The sequence below is a fragment of the Dendrobates tinctorius genome, unplaced genomic scaffold (assembly GCF_039654945.1).
Source record: "Dendrobates tinctorius isolate UK_male_01 unplaced genomic scaffold, ASM3965494v1 ptg000075l, whole genome shotgun sequence".
Classification (NCBI taxonomy): domain Eukaryota; kingdom Metazoa; phylum Chordata; class Amphibia; order Anura; family Dendrobatidae; genus Dendrobates; species Dendrobates tinctorius.
This window is the reverse complement of record NW_027361743.1, coordinates 54,285,404-54,307,539: the sequence shown is the minus strand read 5'-3', so window position 1 is coordinate 54,307,539 and position 22,136 is coordinate 54,285,404. Positions and strand designations below refer to the sequence as shown.

The window sequence follows — 22,136 nt, the reverse complement described above, 5'->3', positions numbered from 1 at the left end:
TTCTGGATAAGCAAATTTGTCAAAGAAAAATAAAAAAAAAAGACTTAAAAAAAAAAAAAGACCACTTCAAAAGTGGTGCAAAACCAATAGAGAATAAGACACAAATATCAAAGCCACTAAAAAGGAGCAAATTACTCCACAAAAGTGGAGACACAACAATGATGAATCAAGGCTTTGTTCGCTTCGTCACCATTTTTAGACCTCTGCTTGCTGTCATTGAATGTGTTCTATTCTCCCAGTTTTGGTAAAGCAGCAATGAATGTAAGCTCAAATATATTCCTGTTTGGTAATGTGGAGTAGAATCGTAGAGTTGGAAGGGACCTCCTGGGCCATCTGGTCCAACCCCCTGCTCAAAGCAGGATTCGCTAAATCATCCCAGTCAGATGTCTGTCCAGCCTCTGTTTGAAGACATTGAAGGAGAACTCACCACTTCTCGTGGCAGCCTGTTCCACTCATTGATCACTCTGTCAAAAAGTTTTTTCTAATATCTAATCTGTGTCTCCTCCCATTCAGTTTCATCCCATTGCTTCTAGTCTTTCCTTGTGCAAATGAGAATAAAGTTGATCCTTCTACAATGTGACAGCCCTTAAGATATTTGTAGACAGCTATTAAGTCTCCTCTCAGTCTTCTCTTTTGCAAACTAAACACTCCCAAATCCTGCAACCTTTCCTCATAAGACAGGGTTTGCAGACCGGTCACCATTCTGGTTGCTCTTTTCTGAACTTGCTCCAGTTTGCTGATGTCTTTTTTAAAATGTGGTGCCCAAAACTGGACACAATATTCCAGATGAGGTCTGACCAAAGAGGAGTAGAGGGAAATAATGACTTCACGTGATCTAGACTGTATGCTTCTGTTAATACATCCTAGAATTGCCTTTTTTGCTGCTGCATCACACTGTTGACTCATATTCAGTCTGTGATCTATTAGTATACCCAAGTCTTTTTCACATGTGCTGTTGCTTAGCCCTATTCCTCCCATTCTGTATATGCTTTTTTCATTTTTATTGCCCAGATGTAGTACTTTGCATTTTTCCCTGTTAAAAACCATTCTGTTAGTTTCTGCCCACTTCTCCAGTTTATTTATATCTTTTTGAATCCTCTCTCTCTTCTCTAGTATTAGCTATCCCTCCTAGCTTTGTGTCATCAGCAAATTTAATCAGTTTACCCTCAATTCCTTCATCTAAATCATTGATAAAGATGTTGAACAGTACAGGGCCCAGTACAGAACCCTGTGGTACCCCACTTGAGACATTCTTCCAACTGGATGTGCAGCCATTTACGACCACTCTCTGGGTCCGATCACTAAGCCAGTTATGAATCCACCTAACAGTTGCCTTGTCCATTCCATACTTAGTCATTTTTTCAATATGGATTGTATGAGATACTTTGTCAAATGCTTTGCTGAAGTCAAGATATACTATATCTACAGCATTTCCTTGATTCACCCAATCAGTGATTCCGTCATAGAAGGAAATTAAGTTAGTCTGACATGACTTATTCGTTACAAACCCATGCTGACTCTGTTTAATCACTTCATTCTTATCCATGTACTGACATACATGTTGTTTAATAATTTGTTCAAAGATCTTTCCTGGTATAGAAGTCAGACTCACCGGCCTATAGTTGCCTGCACCTTTTGGCGTGCGCTGCGCACTTTTGAAGGTGCGCCGTGCGCGCCGAAATGCAACATGCTGCGTTCGGCGCGCACGGGCGCACCTTCAAAAGTGCGCAGCGCAGGCCAAAATCCTAGCGCACGGCCAGCGCACGATCTGCGCACCCTATGCTAAAGATAGGGTGCGCAGATCGCAAGCGTCCATGTGCGATAGTAGGTGGCGATGACCGGATGGGGCGGGCAGGGGGCGGGGCTTAGCGGCGCCGTGCTCTGCGTCGAATAAACGCTAGTGTGAAACTAGCCTAATAGGTGCAGAAATGTTGTAAAAATTCTGCAACATCAAAAACTCAACAAAAGCTCATCGTGGGAATGCAGCCTGAAATGGTTCAAGTCATGTCAAATCACAGAGTGGCCCAGTTCATGCCTAGAGGACCATTCCCCTGGTGGAAGAACAAGATTTTCTGCTAATTCAGGCTTATTGTTAGACGTTTTCTATGGCAGAATAGAGTTTGTTCCTAGTTTGTACTTTTTTTTTTTTTTACACAAAGTTTCCATCTCAATGGCTGACAGATGCCATCAGGTGCCACCTAAAATACTGGCTTAGTCAATTGCTATGCCCCAAGTGAAGTATATTGGCAGACCATTTGGCCGTCGGATGGATGCACTTTCACACTTGTGATATGCCTTTTATTTTCTAGTTCGGATAACTTTTTTACAATGCCTAGTAGTTTCCTTCCTAAACTTCCTGATGGGATTGCTTGGCTCTGACGAGACATTATCCCCTGGCACAATGTGAATGAGGCTATACTGAAATATCTCTCCTATGGTTTCCCCTTTGACTTAGTTTATGAAGCTGCAAGGGGAGTAGTCCATCCTTTTCCCTCTCCACCCTTCCTTCAGGGAGGAGATTGTATTAGCTGCAACTTGTCTGGGGAAACTGAACAAAATCTTTCTATCTGCTAGAGAAAAGCTGCAGCTCAGCCAGTGCCAGGGAGATGCCTACAGCAGCGGAGCGCTCCTGGCATAGTGCAGTAGCATGGCGGGTGATGGTGACGGGTAGTCACTCCATGCTCCTGGTTAGATCTGACAGCAGTGGGATGCAGCGAGGCTTCCTCATTGGCTGATAGGCCTTACATTGGAGGTAAGATTCTTTTTTTTTCCCTCTAGTACATTTGGACAAGCGAAGGCTTGCTCACCTGTCAGAGCCGGGACTGTGATTTATATAACACGTTGGCTTATATCGTGACTGCGCACGTATTATAATGCAGAGTGACATTTAATTTTAACAATTTAGGTGGGGGTTTTTTTATTTTATTTTTTTCAATTTTTTTTCTTATTAAAATTGTTGCTTGTGTGATCTGTGGATAAAATTATCTTTCCTTGTTGCAAAATGTTAATAAAAGTCCATGATACTTGTACTGGCTAGCGGCTCTCTCAACCAGAACAATATGCCTCATGCGTTCCCGTAAGGCATTTCTCGCTAGGAGACCCGAGGCCGGTCTGGGCAGTGCGGTCTGTACACAGGCCATGAAATATGTCCATCTGATCCCTGCCTACGTCTGACCATAGGAGCTTACACTCGCTAAGAAATAAGCTTTGAGGGCTGAGGGTAGGTGCAGTCATTTTGTACATGAAGGCAACATGACATACAATTTTTCTTAGCAAAAATCCGATTATAGCAACAGTGTTGTTACTGAGAGTTCACAAAATCTGCCCCACGCTCTGCAAAGGAAATCCACAACCTAAATTAACTAATTGTCCGTCAAATTTCACCCACCGAATGGTAAATCTGTACAATTTGGTGCGGATGTTCCCTAAATGGAATAGTCCTCTATATACTATAGGAATGAGTAATGGCGCCGTGCGTAAGAAATGTAAGGGGAGATGCAAAAAGTGAATTAATGAGTCACATTCCTCTGTATAGGAGCTGACAATATAAATGCAGTAAGGAGACAATGTGTATGTACTCTGTTCAGGGAGCTGACAATCTATCAGTCCTCATGCTCCCATAACATAGACATTATTGTATTCGTGCATTGTGCTATTACTGCATTTTTTACATATTGCACTTCCTCTGCTGCTCCATGCACGCACGCACACATGACATGTAAAGTGCGTTACTTGTGACGTATACAGGAATGCTACTGTATAATTAGCATATTTCTAGGACTAAGGCTGTGATATACACAGAGCTGAGTGGTGGAGAGATCTGCAGACATTGATAAAAAATGTATTTATTTAGCAATTATGAATGCCTTCTGTAATTGTGTACATGGATTCGCGTCTGATCGGGATCTTGGATTCCTATGTTTAGAGGATATGGTCACACGTGTATCTGGGAAAAGAACCTGGCTATGTCTACTATGTTTATGGAGATACTATGGTGATCTAATGAATACTTTAATGATTGTCTGTAGAACATTTTTAACAATTTGGCAGCACCTTGATTTTATCTCATAAAACAAATTAACCTAAAATCAATGGGTCTCATTTATCAAAATTGTTTAATAGTAAAATTGTCTGTCTACAGTGACCAATCAAAGCTCAGCTTTTGATTTTTTTTTTTTTTTTTAAGAAACAAAAAAAAAAATAAAAATATATAATAAATCCCAACATAAATTTAATTAAATCAATTCTTCTGCTGCTATGGCTTGGAGATAACCTATACCATGTACTGTTAACCTTTCTCTAGGTCACACTCATTATTCAGAAAGCGAGAGTGAACAGCAGTGCAAGCAGTCTCTTCTTACCTCAGCATCCCTAGTATCTCAAGTGTTAGATGAGGACAACTGTGTGAGAAACCTCTTACCTCAGCACCCATTATCTCCACTATTAAATGACTCTGACGTGTTGGACAGCAGTATGAGCAACAGCTTCTTACCTCAGTACTCCTGGTATCTCCAGTATTACATCAGAAAGACAAGGTGGACAGCAGTGTGAGCATCCTCTTTTTATCTCAGGACTCTTGGTATCTCCAGTATCTCATCAGAAAGACAGGATGGAGAATAGTATTAGCAGTCTCGTTTTACTTCAGCACCTCTGGTATATCCAGTATTGGAGCAGAAAGATAGGATAGACAGCAGTGTAAGCAGCCTCTTCTTACCCCAGCAATCTTAGTATTTCCAGAATTAGATCAGAAAGACAGAAAGGAGAGCAGTATGAGCAGCCTTTTCTTACCTCAGCACTTCTGTTATTTCCAGTATTGTGTCAGACAGACCGGGTGAACAGTATTTTGAGCAGTCTTCTTTTCTCGACACTGATAGTATCTCAATTATTAGATCAGACAGTGAGGGGAGCAGTGTGAGCAGTCTCATCTTACCTCAGGACCCCTGGTATCTCCAGTATTAGATCAGAATGAGATGGTGGACAGCAGTGTGAGCAACTTCATCTTACCTCTACAACCCTGGTATATCCAGAATTAGATTACGGTAGATAAAAAATGTGGACAGGAGTGAGCAACCTTGTCTTACCTTGGCAGCACTTGTGTTTATAATATTAGATTGGAAAGACAATATGAACAGCAGTGTCTGAAATATCTTCCTCAGCATGTCTGGTATCTCCAATATTAGATCTGATACACAGTGTGGACAGCAGTGTGTGCAGCCTCTTCTTACCTTTGCACCCCTGGTGTCTCTAGCATTAGATTAGAAAGACGGTATGCACAGCAGCATGAGCAGCTTCTTATGTCAGCACCCCTGGTATCTACAATATTAGATTTGACAGTAGTGGGAGCAGCCTTTTCTTACCCAGTACCCCTAGAATTTACAGTACTAGATCAGAAAGATAGGATAGACAGCAGTGTGAGCAAACTGTTTTTACCTCATAACCCTTGGTAACTTCAGAATCAGAATTAGATCAGATAGAGGGTATACAGCAGGGTGATCAGTCTATTCTTACCTCAGCACCACAGCACTGATAGTATCTCTATCTACAATATTAGATCAGACAGGGTGGACAGCAGTGTGAGCAGCTTCATAGTACCTCCACACACCTGCTGTCTCCAGTATTTAATCAAAAGGAAAGGGTGGAGAGCAGTGTAAGCAGCCTGTTCTTACCGCCACATGCTTGGTATCTCTGGTATTACATCAGAAAGCAGGGAGGATAGACAGTGTGAGCATCCTCTTCTATCCTCAGCACCCTAGTACTTCCAGTATTAGTTCAGAAAGATAGGATGAGCAGCAGAGTGAGCAACCTCTTCTTTCCTCTCAAACCTTGGTATCTCCAGTAGTAGATCAGAAGTATAGGATGGACAGCAGTGTGAGCAAGCTCTTTTTAAAGCAGAATCCTTTATAACTCCAATATTAGATCAGAGAGACAGGGTATAAAGCAGTGTGATCAGACTTTTCTTACCTCCGCACTGATAGCATCCCTATGTACAGTATTAGATCAGACAGACAGGGTGGACAACAGTGTGCGCATCTTCATATTACCTCTGCACACCTGGTATCCCCAGTATGTGATCAAAAATAAAGTGTGGAGAGCAGTATCAGCCTTTTTGTTACCTCCACATGCTTGATATCTCCACTAAACATCAAAAAGCAGTGATGACAGCAGTGTGAGTATTATCTCAGCACCCCTAGTGTCTATCAGTATTAGATTAGAATGACAGGGTTGACAGCAGTCTAAGCAGCATCTTCTTACCTCAGCACTCCTGTTAGCTCCAAGATAACATGAGAATATCCCTTGGAAGGACATCTTCGTACACGTGAAGGTAGGAGAAAAATCTTCCCACTGCACACGTAATTATACTTCTAGGAAGGGTCTCTATTAGGCTACTTTCACACTTGTGTTAGGAGGTGCAGCGCACAGCCGCCATGCAGCTCCGCCCCCGGCCGCGCCCCTTCCGGTCAGCTTCTCCTATGGGCACATTACGCTGCATGCGACCTGCGTACCCTATATTTAGCGTTGGGTACGCTGGCCGTGCGCTGGTATACTTTGTCGGCGCATGCACCCTTTTGACGGTGCGCCGAGCGCACCAAAATGCAACACGGTACGTTTGGCGCACGTCGGCGCACCGCCAAAAGGGCGCATGTGCCGGCAAAGTATACCATCGCACGGCCTGCGTACCCGACGCTAAATATAGGGTACACAGGTTGCATGCAGCGTCATGCGATCATAGGAAGAGCTGACCGGAGGGGACGCGGCAGAGCGCTGCACCTCCTAACGCAAGTATGAAAGTAGCCTTAGAGTACAAGACTGCGGTTATTTTAATGTACTACAATGATTACCTCCGAGAATCATGATTTGCTAATAAATGATATTTATGAGTTTATTTAAAACAACACTTACTTTCTTTACTCTTTTTTTTTTTTTTTTTTTTTTTTCTATTATTTGGAGAAAACTTTGAAACTATTCTGGTAAAATTAAAGCTGCTTTATGGTTACTATGGGTAACAAAGACTGTTTGTTTTTTTACTATTAGACAGTATTGAAAAATGAGGCCCAATAACTGAATTCCCTGAAAAGTGCCAAACCACAGAAATTCGTCTTGTACTTAATAAACCTCATTTACAGAATCCATATTGATGGAGCTGAAGCAATTACTCATACTAATTAGCAGTAAGATGTCTACCTTTTTTTTTTTTTTACTTAACTAAACTGTCTGGTTGCTAGATGCAACAATTGAAAAAAAACAAAGGAATTATCTGTATGGGATTTAGAAAGTAAACCGAAGAAAGAACAAAAACCCTTTTAAAATTTCACTTTTAAAATATTAAGAGTAAAACTAAATTCGATATGGCGCCCCCGCTCAACTTCGGCAGTCCCAAAATGTCCCTGCTTGCCCCTATTGTAGAACAAATAATTCAACATGCATCCAGTACACAATATGTCTATTGTGAAATAGAAAGATAGTGAGGAAACACTTAGCTAACCTAAATGAATTCAAGTCTCCAGGACCAGATGAATTACACCCCAGAGTACTGAAGGAGATAGCAGAAGAAATTTTTGAACCCCTCTCCATAATCTTTGAAAATTCTTGGAGAACAGGAGAAGTGCCAGAAGACTGGAGAAGAGCAAATGTTGTTCCTATCTTCAAAAAGGGGAAGAAGGTGGACCCAGGCAACTATAGGCCGGTGAGTCTGACTTCTATACCAGGAAAGATCTTTGAACAAATTATTAAACAACATGTATGTCAATACCTGGATAAGAATGAAGTGATTAAACAGAGTCAGCATGGGTTTGTAACTAATAAGTCATGTCAGACTAACTTAATTTCCTTCTATGACGGTATCACTGATTGGGTGGATCAAGGAAATGCTGTAGATATAGTATATCTTGACTTCAGCAAAGCATTTGACAAAGTCTCTCATAAAATCCTTATTGAAAAAATGACTAGGTATGGAATGGACAAGGCAACTGTTAGGTGGATTCATAACTGGCTTAGTGATCGGACCCAAAGAGTGGTCGTAAATGGCTGCACATCCAGTTGGAAGAATGTCTCAAGTGGGGTACCACAGGGCTCTGTCCTGGGCCCTGTATTGTTCAACATCTTTATCAACGATTTAGATGAAGGAATTGAGGGTAATCTGATTAAAGTTGCTGATGACACAAAGCTAGGAGGGATAGCTAATACTAGAGAAGAGAGAGAGAGGATTCAAAAAGATTTAAATAAACTGGAGAAGTGGGCAGCAACTAACAGAATGATTTTTAACAGGGAGAAATGCAAAGTACTACATCTGGGCAATAAAAATGAAAAAAGCATATACAGAATGGGAGGAATAGGGCTAAGTGACAGCACATGTGAAAAAGACTTGGGTATACTAATAGATCACAGACTGAATATGAGTCAACAGTGTGATGCAGCAGCAAAAAAGGCAAATGCAATTCTAGGATGTATTAACAGAAACATACAGTCTAGATCACGTGAAGTCATTATTTCCCTCTACTCCTCTTTGGTCAGACCTCATCTGGAATATTGTGTCCAGTTTTGGGCACCACATTTTAAAAAGGACATCAACAAACTGGAGCAAGTTCAGAAAAGAGCGACCAGAATGGTGACCGGTCTGCAAACCCTGTCTTATGAGGAAAGGTTGCAGGATTTGGGAGTGTTTAGTTTGCAAAAGAGAAGACTGAGAGGAGACTTAATAGCTGTCTACAAATATCTAAAGGGCTGTCACATTGTAGAAGGATCAACTTTATTCTCATTTGCACAAGGAAAGACTAGAAGCAATGGGATGAAACTGAAGGGAGGAGACACAGATTAGATATTAGAAAAAACTTTTTGACAGTTAGAGTGATCAATGAGTGGAACAGGCTGCCACGAGAAGTGGTGAGTTCTCCTTCAATGGAAGTCTTCAAACAGAGGCTGGACAGACATCTGACTGGGATGATTTAGCGAATCCTGCTTTGAGCAGGGGGTTGGACCAGATGGCCCAGGAGGTCCCTTCCAACTCTACGATTCTATGATTCTATGATAACAGTAAGCTGTGGGGGAACCTATATCTCGTAATGTTACTATCGACTAAGCAGTTCTTTGATGGCTTGTGACTATCCATCTTCCTCTTGATTACATTCCAGAGGTTTTCAATGGGGTTCAGGTCTGGAGATTGGGCTGGCCATGACAGGGTTTTGATGTGGTGGTCTCTGTATTTACATCTACCTCCAGCACGTGTGCACTTTATTGTATGGTGCCTATAGATGTAATGAAGCGAGTGTGAGGGAACACTACCAAGAACTAAACTTGCGGTTCATTAATATATGAACCCTGGTATTTGTTTAGCAGGTATTTGCTCAGCAGTATGATAGATTATCATCAATAGTAACATTACGAGATATATCTTCCCCAACAGCTTAGTGTTATCAAAGACTAATTGTATATTGGATGCATGTTGAATTATTTATGTAGCTCTACAATAGGGGCAAGCAGGGACTTTTAAGGGCTTCCAACGTTGAACGGGGCGCCATATCGAATTTTAGGGCGCTAACCTCCGCTGTTAGGCAGGAACACAGATTTAAGGGACCCATTAAGGTCAGTGTAGGGTTGTCATATTCACACCATAATATATTTTTTTTCTGCCCCAATTCTCTGTGGTATAAACTGTCAAGATATTCCCCAATTTTTGGAGGGCTTGGGAGATGTTATGTTGTCAAATTTTTTTGTTAGTTTAGTTTTATCCTTAATAATTAAAAGTTAAATTTTAAAGGGTTTTTGTTCTTTCTTCGGTGTACTTACTATAGGCAACAACTCCACTTTTTTTGTACTTGAGGGGTAGAAACCAGAGCAGGACAGGTCCATAAAACCTGAGGGTTACAGCACCACGTACTACATGAGTTCCCCACAGCAAGTAATGTACGTGAAATATTAGGTCCCATCGTAAAATTCTATCCAGTACTGAAAAACATGAAACTTCTACAGTGCAGCGCCTTCTACATAAATGCTGTAGGAAACTCCTAAAAAAAGGACTAAATAAAAAGACCACGTGAACAAAAGAACAGAACAAGGTAAGATTACATTGACATATCTATTCCAATAGAACTTCTCGCACATCTAGGCTGTGAATCGTTGACGATGCTGATTTATGCTCTAGCTGTCTGGTCACTATATACCCGGTGGCGTTGGTTGGAAATGAATGGTGATGTGTAATTCACATTTGTCTTTGTGTAGGTAACACGTCATGGAGTGATATTTCCCGCTAGTAACAGAATGAGACTGAGCAGCTTCTCTTGCCTATCTCTGCTTCTTCTCTGGGACTCCGGTAAGTTCTGCCATTATTATGTCTTCTATGAGGGTTGTCCACCCTTGTCCAGCTCGTTACTTGTAGAAGTCTCAGGGAATACTCACAATTGTTTGAATATCTTTATAGACGTAATGTATCCCCTTTCCGACATATGACGTATTGGTATTTCATATGCCGGTTCCCTGACTCTGAATTCCCAGTACATGACTGTTGATTTAATCAGCTGTCATGTGCCTTTAACAGTCACAGGTGGAGCAAAAATTCGCACGCCGCTGTTAACCTGTTATATCCCTCTGTCAGTCACTGACAGTGTCTTTTAACACTCGCCAGCAGGGGGCATGTCATTCCACACTCCTAATGGTGCTCTTGTGGCATGATCGTGGGACACCAATGAATTATCATGCCAGCCAGGGGTCGGCTAATGACCCCCGTTCCTGTCATTACGATCCTCCTGTGAAAGGCAGCGTTTAGCTGGCTTTCATAGGAGATCGTGATTTTCAATATTATATATTAAGGCTGAAGCCCTGCTATGTATAGTACAAGTCCCCTAAGGGGCTATTGAATACAGTACAAAGTAAAAAAAAAAATAAAAAATAAATTTCAAAAATATAAAAAAAAGCACAAAAGTTCAAATAACCCCCTTTTACACCATTAAAAAAAATACACATTTGGTATCGATGCGTTCTTTAAAATCCGATCTATTGATCTATCAAAGTACAAAATAAATAAAACCAGTTGGTAATCGCCACTATTACAGTTTTTTGGGCTGTCGCAACATTGCATTGCGAGGTGCTCTAAACAACGGGTCTACTTCAAAATGGTATCAGTAAAAATGTCAGCCTCATATCCCAAAAAATGAAAATGTTATTGGTCTCGGAAAATGGCAGCACAAGAAGGTTGTTTATACATTTATAAATTTCTAAATTTTCCTCACCACTTAAATAAAAAACAAAACTGTATCTTTAGATCTGCATAATTGTAGAAGCCTAGAAAATCATATTGCCAGGTCAGTAAACTCCAAAAAAAACCCCACTTTTTTGTCATTTCAACGCACTTGGATTTTTTTTACTTGCTTTCTAGTGCATCACATGATAAAGTGAATAGTGTCATTCAAAAGTGCAACTTGTCTCGCAAAAAAAAAACCCCTCATACGGCCATATTGATGGAAAAATAAAACATATATGGGTCTTGGAAGAAAGGAAGGATTAAACAAAATTGAAAAAAAATGAAAAATGGCCATGACGTGATGGGGTTATAAAAACAAACACAAAGCCCCATCCATCATTTGCGAATTATTTAAGTCCCTTTTCTTTTTTTTTTGTCTTGCTATATTCGCTGGCGTTTTTGGTGTCAAATCCTTTCAAATGGGGCACGTGGTTGAATTTGGTGCAAAATAAAAAAAATGCTCTTTTTTTTCTTGTTTTTAACCATTTTTTGTAACTTTTTAAAGTCAAGTTGAAAATCTTTTAAAAAGTCATACATTTGTCTAAAATGAAACAAATTGAAAACTCCACCAGAAACCTTAATCTAAGCAGAGGACTTGAGCGAGCTGTGCCAAATAATGTTGACATTTGGTAAAAGTCGCATCTCCTGAATTAGTCTAAAACGTCTGGATTAGCAAAGTTGTCGATGAAAAAGAAAAACAACTTAAAAAGTGATGCAAAATGTTCAGAGAATAAGGAGCAGATAAGGAGACTCGTACTCCAGAGGGTTTTTTGCGGGCTGTATCGCCGCAATTTTCACAGTCTGCCGCAATAACGGACCGCAAAAAATGCGGATCGCCGTTTTTCAGTTTTCCAACACTATTGACGTAGTATTGGAAAAAAAACGGAGTTCCGCAAAACCGAGAGTGCACTGCAAAAGCAAACTTCCGCAAATACGGCCATACGGCACATGGCACACTTTGGAATTTTTGCGGGCTGATTTTGCGGCCCCATAGAAATTTATTGGGGTCGCAAAAACGGCCCGCAAAAACACGGTAAGTGTAAAAGAAGCCTAATGATGAATGAGGCTCAAAACCTTTCCTTGGGTAGGATCATTATTAGTATTAAGTAGTGATGAGCGAGAGTATACTTGTTGCTTGGGTTATCCCGAGCATGCTCGGGTGTCCTCCGAGTATTTTGGCGTGCTTGGAGATTTAGTTTCTGTCGACGCAGCTGCATGATTTGCGGCTACTGGACAGGCTGAATACATGTGGGTATTACCTGTTTGTTAGGGAAACCCCACATGTATTCAGGTTGGCCAGCAGCCGCAAATCATGCAGGTGAGGCGACGAACACTAAATTTCCGAGCACTACAAAATATTCAGAGGACACCCGAGCATGCTCGGGAAATCTCGAGTAACGAGTATACTCGCTCATCACTAGTAGTAAGCCATTTATGGTCCCAATCAGGAGGTGCTCATCCTTTTGGATTGCGTTGGAGACACAATAATGTATGAGTTGTTAAATCAAGATTCCTGTGGTTCTGTAGCCGCCGGAATGACAGCTGCAGTTATCTCTGAACAGGAATAGATTGGACAAGAGACTATGGAATATCCACAAAAAATGTGAAGATACTGGATTTTCCCAATAAATCTGCATCCAGACCAATTGGTTTCTCCGTTGCCTTCAATTCCTTATTAGTCAGATGGATAACACATTTCATGGTTTCAAGAACTGTCTTCAGATCCCAATGGCCATTGTTTTTATGAGAATATTGCAAATTTGTATTGGTCATCTTTATAAATGACTGGGGCCAAAATGTTTGTCAGATGTATCCATAGATAACAATGGAGTGGACTTTTGTCAAAATACTATCCTGTTAGCACACATTTGCACAATGTGTGTTGTATTACCTTTTGGTAGGGCAGCCAACTGTTTGAGTATGAAGACTTCTTGACTTTCCCAAACAGATGATGTTGAAGAAAGAAGGATCTGGAGCTATCTCCTCTCTCCCCAATGAAAACACATGAACGCTTGGCTGAGACGAATGCTCATGTGTATGGGCGCATTGGAAGAGATGGCGGTCTGCTGAATTAACATTTGTCTGACAGGTGTCTCATGTGTATGGCCAGTTTTAGCCTTCAATTTTAGTGAAAGATAATGTCCTTCCAAACAATGAAATTCACAACAGTGTCAGCTAGTGTTAGAATCGGGTTACTTGGTCTCAGCAGAGAAAATGATCCTGAATGTCCATACTCCATCTATACAGAACATGTCCACATTTAATTGCGTTAGTAATGTTTTCATCATTTCACTGTAGTGAAGATGTCTGGGAGGCACACCATGCAAATCTGGTGTATCTGAGGTGCACATCCCATGATGGTTTTTAGCTCACTTGAGCCACCAATTAGTACGAAAGAAAAAAAATAAGACTGTGATTCCACATTAATAAATGTATTGATAGTCCTTTATAACCAATATGTGATGTTTCAGCTAATAACACACCCTTTTCCATATTTAAGTCATGACAAGTGAGTGGTTGCAAAGCTCCATTTCAATATGGTAGTAGAAGAAGAATGTATAGGAGAGATTAATTCGATAACTGAGTATCTAAAATTTCTGAAAGCGTAGTCGTCAGCTTGAATTTTGAATCACATTATTGTTTCACAGTGTCTGGGCCCAGTGGTTCTATAATGAGCCATTGCTAGGCCACAGCTATTAGAGATAGTGTTCCCCAAAACAGTGATAGTCTCAGCATTCCCATAACCACATCATCCACAGATTTCTGTAAAAAGTATCACCATCATGAACTAATCTAAAATATGCAGCCCCCATACATTGATCTCAGATCCCTATGATGTATCTCTGAAGGTGGGCATTATTTGTTCCATATTTGAGCTATACTGCTGCAATGAAAGCTCAGTCTCCAAAACTGTGAGGTTGCCAAAATGTTTATTTTGGAGTAAATGGAAGATTATGGTTATTAAAACACAATACTACATGTTTGTTCTGTCTTTGTTCTGCCACATGCAACAATCAAAAAGTCAGCAGGACCAACCAATTATCTCATGTGAATGGTGGCCTCCTGATTACACTCCTCCACACAGATTAGACAAGATACTTTTGTTTTTTGGAGCTATAGATAAGCCACCACCAAAGTATGGCAACAGGCTTATTTCTTTCACCTTTGAAAACACATGAACCACACCAAGGGTTCATTTGTGGCAAGAAAAGCTGCTCACCAACTGGGCATTTAGCTGTCATTTACTGAAGGTATGTTGAGATCCTTAGTAACGAGCTATGAAGGCAATATTGGCGGCCACAACTTTTGTCCCATAGTGAAGAGGATGATTTCTAAGTTTTAATCCCGTCTTCTTTATGACATACCACTGGAGATGTTTTGGACCAGATTCACATGTCCATAATTTACGGAGCGAAATTCCCATCCACTCCTGGCCTTTGATCTCAAAACCTTGAACTGACTCTGTCATAGGCATTGTGGTGTAATGACCACTGTGTCCACTAGGGGGCGCTGTGTGGATGTCCCAAGAGTGTGAGTGGTTGAAGAGCCATTATGTATCTCAAGGTGGGTGACCTTGAGATAGAGACATATGTATGTTTATGAACGCTATTGTAAAGTATATATGTCTGTGTGAAGGACCTGTGGTGAGGTCATAGTCATGTGACCCGGTGGGCGTGGCTATGGACCATATAATGTGGCCAGGTTAGGTCACATGGAGTGAATGCTGGGACCTGATTGGTCCAGTTTGGAAGGTCCCGTGAGGAGAAGGATCTCATCACTAACAGCCTGTGGAGCGGCTGTGTGTGTAATGGCGGCCAGCGTCTGAGAGTCCCTGAGGAATGAGTGGATGTCTGCAGCCTGGAGAAACAGCCATATGGGAACCCTGACGTGGGTGAGATAACCCTGGGGCTAAATAGCCTGTTTAATGGACGCTATGCTGTAATGTGAAGCTATATAATGGACGCTACGCTGTTGTATCTTGCTGCTGTGGTTTATGATGACAAATAAACCTCATGGACTGTTATGGCTTATGAAAACCCGAGCTGGATCTGATTGTGTGGCTGCCAAGCGAGTGTCCCCCAACCTTGAATGACAGCGCTACCTCACAGCATACATGAGGTTGTCAACTCAGATCCACTCGTCGAGACAGGAATTGTGGTTTGTTCACGAAACAAAATACGAATGTGTGAACCTAGCCTTAGTCATCTGGCTTTTGCTAATTTTTTTTTTCTTTCAGTTTTCAGTGAGCCTGGCTATCTTCTCCTGAAACAATCTCTCCACACTGCCTTAAGTAGATCTCCTGTCTATGTGGACTTCAACATACAAGGCAATTACAGCTTAACAAATGTTTCAGTAAATCTTCTGGATGTAAAGAGCAACCAAATAATTGCGAGTAAAGAGCTTCCGGCAAATCAGTCTCAGGGTGACCTGGAATTTGAGTGTATTCATTTCATTTCAGCCGGACTCTATCAGTTTCAACTGAGCCTGGAGACAGAAAATGATAGCTCAATTACTTTCCTGAGCAGCCTCCTAAATGTCACCTGGCCAATTTTTCATATCGACTTGAACAGGACGACGAAAGATATGCTGAGATCTTTCCAGATTGGTGTCTTCACTAATGAACAGTTATGCTCTGGATTTCCCCATCGAGAACTCATGCTTCTTCTGGAGGTTGAGCACACACACAGCTTTCAGGAGATAGAGGAACCAAGTACTGACAGATTCATGCTGTACAAGACGTACAAGGAGGTCCTATTGTCCTCCTCTCAGTGGATAGAGTTTGAATGTGCATCTGTACGACCTGAAGCTTTCATTACAGTGTCCCTTAAAACCATGCTTTCGGAGTCGGTCATTGCTTATTTGGGGCCAGTCGACCTTGTCAAGACCTTTAAATATAAACTAGTTACCATGATGGAAAAAAAATGTGATACCTCTATGGCTATTTCCATTATAGCTCCTCCATGTAATTATGCTGAAGGGAAACTAATTGTATATAAAGAATCGCCCAGAGTCCCAGGAGAAAGTGTCACTATATTAGCAGAAAGTACTCTACAAAAAGGAGAGAAGAGCTCTCACTTCAACTGCACCTTGTTTGAGATTGGGAAAAATAAATACTGCTTCGAGTTTTTGATGTCTTCTGGTGGCATTTTGAGCTATTCGGTACCACGAGCCAAGCAATGCGTGGAGATTCGGAGAGAAATAGGTGAGTAAATGTATTGTTGGTGCTCATAGTTTTGCGACCTACATGTGTTTTCCTGTAAGAAAATTTCCTAAGAGGAAAAATTGGCATACAATGAAGACGTAATCTAAAATCACCCATTTTTTGGTGGTTCTGCCAGTCTCTGCTTAGTTTATGCAGTGATTATATGACATTTACTATAGTTTTCACATCAATTTTAACTTTTTATATACTAGTTTTGCATACATATGTTATTAAATAGAATAGGATCTTGACTGACTTTAATTCAGCATTGTTTTTTCTTTGTCAGAGACGTGGAGTCTGTGGCAGTCATGGAGCCCCTGTAGTGTCACTTGTGGTGATGGCCAGAGAGAACGGTACAGAAGTTGCCTTTCATCATCACCTGTAAATGCCCAATGCAATGGGAACACAAAGGAGACATCCCTCTGCTCTCTAGAGGACTGCTTGTGTATGTCAGCTGCTCTCTGCTATAATATGATGTTACGCAGGTGGTGGGTGGGACATGTAAGCAATTAATGAATCTCCTGCTTTCTAGCGTAGATGATGGTCTGAATCACCATCCCTCAGTCAGTCTGGTCTTCCAGCTTTCTAGAAAAAAACAGCAAATATATTAGTCTGAAAATTAACCACCAATATTTCTCAAATCATATAAAGAGCAACAGGTGGGAAGTAAAAATTAGCCTTTATTAGGTCATATAAAGTGGTCAAAATCAAGTCAGAAGGACCTAAAACAAACAAGATTTAAAAAAACAGCAAAATTGAAACATGGGCACACAAGTATCAAAAATGGGTGCTCTAGTAAGCAAAATATATACCACCTATCATGCCACACTATATCACTATGTTAGGCCCCTTATACAGAAGGAAGAGCAGTGGAGATAACCTAAAATTAGCCTTTTTCCAATCATCCAGGATCCAGATTAGCCCCCGACACATCTCTTCAAAATAGATTCATCAGGGGAGTGTAGCTGTGTAATAAACTGCAGGTACTGAGGATGTCGCCACGGATCCGAGACAGACCAAGAGATAAAGGTTTATTTACAGGGATTTTCTCTCCACACAGGGAGGAGCAGTAGGGGGTTAAATTTAACAGTATGAAACAGTAAAGCAGCACAAAGGAACTGTAGAAAGCAATAAAACAGTTGTGCAGGCGGCAACGGTTAACATCCGATAATTATAACTTATCAGTTCAGGGAAGCTTGATTGAAGAGTCTACGTCTCCCACGTTGGCACCGTCAACAGCGGCGCTTGCAGTCTCTAAAGTCTCTACTCTGAATGAAGTTGGGACCTCCACGGGTTAAAGCAAGGAGCAGGGAGATGCTGCAAACCTGAGTCTCCCCTGCTCTGAGTCTCTGTATGGTACACCGACAGTCTCTCCGCAGGAACGATGCTACGCACACTGTTAAGTCTCTCTACCACATTCATGGGCTCCGGCTTGTCACTGCAGTCCCGGGGACTGCGCACTTGTGTCACTCTCTCTGCACTGTCAGGGGGGAAGTCTCCTCTAGTCATGGAGGCTACCGAGTCCATGTACTCACATACGGCAATCTCAGCACCTCGTCCTTCAGTCTCAGTCCCTTGATGGGGGATTCTCTTTCTCTGGGAGCGCAGTGCTGCAGCCTGCTCTCTGTCCCACGTGCTCTGTTCTGAGTCTCGCACGCCCTGCTTTCACGCCCTCACCCTGCACAGCTTCCTGTCCACCGCCCTTTCCTTTGGTCACTGTCCCCCACGATCACATGGCTCAGTCGGTCCAGGTCAGAAAGTAACCCCCTCCCCCCCGGCAACCCTGCTGTCTGGCTAGGTGGTTCCGGATACGGAGCAGGAGAGGTAACCCCTTTTGGGCTCTTCTTCCGCTTCACCCTCTTACAGCTGCCTGGTTCTTGACAGCTCACAAAATGATCACGAAAGAGTACTCTATGTACCCCCTCCATACAAAGTACCATTTGAATTTGTTTGCCTAGACACAAAGGGTTGACTTACCGGCCACGTAGTGTCGCAGTGTGGCATGATAGGTACTATATTTTCTGTAAACTAGAGCCTCCATTGTTGAAGATGACACTGGTGTGCCTCTGTATCAATTTTTTTTTTTGCTTTGTATGTTGCTGTTTGTTTTAGGTCCTTCTGACCAGATTTTAACGATCTTCCATCTTTCTCCCTGCTTCATTGATTGACAACTTTGGGTTCGCTTGGGCCAGTATTGACTCAGAAAAAGTTGATCTACATGGAGACGTTCCTATTTGGATGTAGCAAAAGATTCACAGGAATCTGGTCCAGCGCTGTGTCAGTAGATTTTGCTCCCCTGGGTCTAAGGCTCGTCTTATAATTTTTAGGCCCGGATCGACCTCATCGTTGTGACATGACACATGATACCATAACAGGCCGGCCAATCAGTAGAGGCACCAGGTTTGGGTTTGCAAAACAGTAAAATCTTGCTTGCATGCGAAGGCCCTCATTTGTGGGAGTATTTTGCAGCATACTAAAAGTGTTCTGACAAATCTGTTGGGGTGTACTCATTTATGCTGTGCACTGTAGATTATATTATGTTATATTCTAGGGAAAGCTTATACAGTACTCCACTGTTCTTGTTCTGATTTTTAATTGTAACTCATTTGTATATCAAATAAGTATGCTAAAGTTATTCACACATAAGAAATAACTTGCTGGGATATATTTTAGTTAGATTTTCCATGGTTGTTAATAAAATGTGCTGTTTTGGTATGTAGCCTATTCTGCATGGTGTCTCCAGGCTCATATGTTGTTTTTTCTTCCTTTTGGTACAGCAGTGAAACCTTCAAGCAAATCTACCACAAATACAAATGACGACCCTAAAACAAGCAATACAGTTACTATCACTGGTATTTCTCTCTGCCTCTTCATCATCTTCATCACCATTGTCATCACAGTCTGGAGGAGGTTCACTAAGGTGGGCAAGTGCAGTACGGCAGCCAGACACAGCTCTTCTCATTCAGTCAACTGTCGTAAAAACTCTGATGAAGAAAATATCTACCAAGTGAGGGAAAGCTTCTCGGATGCAGGAGATGGTCAACAGGAAAGTATGGATGAAGAAGTCAATATACCGTTAAACTACAGGCAAGGCGCTCGTGGGCCTGAGGATGAGAAAATGGCAGAGAATGACTGTACCCAAGCAAACAGTCAAAAATTAATACCACCCATCTTTGGTTATCGTCTTGCCCAACAACAGCTGAAAGAGATGAAACAAAAAGGTCTCACGGAAGCCACTAAAGTGTATCACGTCTCTCAGAACCCAATGGCGGATACTGCAGTAGATGTTTCACTGGCTCCTCCGTTGGTCACTGAAAACTTAGAAGAAATGGCAGCAAATAAGTTTAGAATACAGTCTCCATTCTTAGAAGCAAAGAATAACTATATCCGAAATGCCAGCGAGAGGCATAGCCCGAAGTCTCTCTTTCCACCAACACATGGCCCAAGTCAAACGCTACCTAAAATATCCCATGTTAGAAACAGTGACGCTAAAGGAAGACATGACCGAGGTTATCAAAAAAATAACAATTTCCGAAGAACGTGTAGTTTTCATGAAACCAAACACATTAAACCCTATCGAGAAAGAAGTCTGACATCCCTAACTCCAAGGCATACCATGGTGTATAATTCAAGGGGCAAGATGTGGGAATATTCCACAGCTGACAGACTTAAGTATAAACCAGCCAGACTAGAGAGAAGCCCAGAAAACCTGACACGAGGAATCTCTTTCCCTCTTGATGCTACTGCGCAGTCGCCAAAAAGTCAATATCTGCGGCCAGAAGAGAGTAAACCTGATTTAGTATCTGGCAGGTACACTGCCGGTAAATCAAAGCCAGAGAGGTTAGAGCAAAGCCGAATACGAAAAGGTCCTTCACCAGTGGAGAAGTCCTGGAACCGGGGTCAGGATGTCTCTCCTTCCCCTAACGATAACCACCAACGGAGCCATGTTCATAGTCCGACACGCTACCGGAGAGAGAAATGTCAGAGTTTTCCTTCCTTCTACGATAATTCAACATTTAGACTTACAGAAGCTGAGCAGCAGATGCTCGACTTACCTGGATATTTTGCCTCTAATGAAGAAGATGAGACCAGTACTCTAAGCATTGAAAGGCTGGTTCTCTGATTGTGAAACCATGGAATAGACATTTTATTTCTTTGTACATTTTGCACATTGACAGACAGGTCTGTTATTGGTCACGTTGTACTGTGGTGAACTCCCATCATCGTGTTACCCGAACATAAAACCTAGAAAAGTTGCTTGTAATATTTGTCATTCTGAAGGATTTTTTGCATATTCCCAAAATAGAGTCTGGCAGAAATACGGCACAGGGAGAGCTCCTACTCCAGTTAGTCGCCTTATGGCTTCTGCACACAACCAATTTTCTCGGGCGAGTGCTATCCATGGTTTTCACGAATAGTACTCGTAACTATGATATTCTAGGGGCTGTTCACATGTCTGATTTTTATCCTTGGACTGATTGGTGCGCAGAAAAAAATCTGAGTTATGTCCTGTTTTAATCCGAGTGTCGGATCTAAATCTGCAATGCAAGTTTATGGGACTGTGAACATAATCTAACCACACTTGGATGGAATCCCGACTGCAGTCCGGTTTTCTCAGACTGAATGGAGAAGTTGGAGAAACTTTTTTTTTTTTTTTTCTTTCTCTCCAAGAGAAACTGATCAGAATAATCTGACTCTCTTTCTCGGATGTGGAGAAATCAGTATTCCGAACCTGCCCTTATAGTCAGGCGCAGTTCTCATCTCAGATTTGCAGGAAGGAGATAGCGAAAACAGCCAATTCTCTATAATAATTTTTTCATACAGTATTTTTTAGAGTTTTGAGCGTAATAAAGAATTAAATGAAAGGCTGTTATTACAGCAGTAAGTTCTTGTATTGTTTTTTTTAACGTCTAGAGTTTAGTTAAGACAGGAAACCATTCCAAGTCTATAGCACCATGAGCAAATCCAAAGGACTTTCCCAAATAATCCTATTTGACCTATATCACAAAAATGTAAGCCATTGTGGAGAGAGATGCAGAAAGTTATTTAAAGTCACTCTAAAAGGGGTTGTCCACTTTGGCACATCATATTGCTGGGACCCTCAGCTTTTATCTGTGGTGAGCTGGCCTGCAAGAGTTCAGTTACCCTGTAGCGCCACTGATGGACAAATGAAGAATAACACAGTACACATTGAAATAATTGAAATCCAGAATCGGAATATACGTCACTCCATGTCATTGGGTGCTCGGATAGGAAACCACTCCATAGATAATGCAAAGACAAGAAATCCGGCTCTCCAATATGAACAAAGTATTCTGATTTATTGTACTGAAATCCAAATAAAAAAGGGATGCTTTTCTAGGTCTGAGTTCTTATACCTGAGACGTTCATCAGTCTGATGGCTACAGTATAACAGAGGAGATAACATGAAGAAAACTGCTTGCAGACAGAGGCGTATCTAGGCTTTCTGGCACCCGGGGCAAGAATTTGGTTCGGCGCCCTCCCCCCCCCCCCAAGTACATATGCGACTTGCACTCTTAGCCATGTACCCACGAGCTGCTCTCCCTAATGCTTTCAATGTTCAGTAAAAAACTGAAAGCAGGATGAGAAGCTCGTTGTCACAAGACCATAACTATGAAAATCGCATATGAGTGAAGTGTCCATGTGATGACTACTGGAATCTTCAGAGCTGAATCCTGA

At 41.6% G+C, this 22,136-nt stretch overlaps 1 protein-coding gene across 2 annotated transcripts; it reads left to right on the top strand.

The window, feature by feature from the left end:
- The first annotated feature begins 51 nt into the window (after positions 1-51).
- On the top strand, positions 52-21,797 carry THSD1 (thrombospondin type 1 domain containing 1). 2 transcript variants are annotated; one of them, XM_073583288.1, is made up of 5 exons: positions 52-2,752; positions 10,216-10,306; positions 15,471-16,436; positions 16,723-16,881; positions 19,214-21,797. In XM_073583288.1, the coding sequence occupies exons 2-5, from the start codon at positions 10,255-10,257 to the stop codon at positions 20,557-20,559; spliced, it is 2,523 nt and encodes an 840-aa protein (XP_073439389.1). In that variant the 5' UTR covers positions 52-2,752; positions 10,216-10,254; the 3' UTR covers positions 20,560-21,797. The 2 variants fall into 2 exon arrangements, with proteins under 2 accessions (XP_073439389.1, XP_073439390.1); XM_073583289.1 differs by lacking the exon at positions 16,723-16,881.
- Positions 21,798-22,136: the final 339 nt, after the last annotated feature.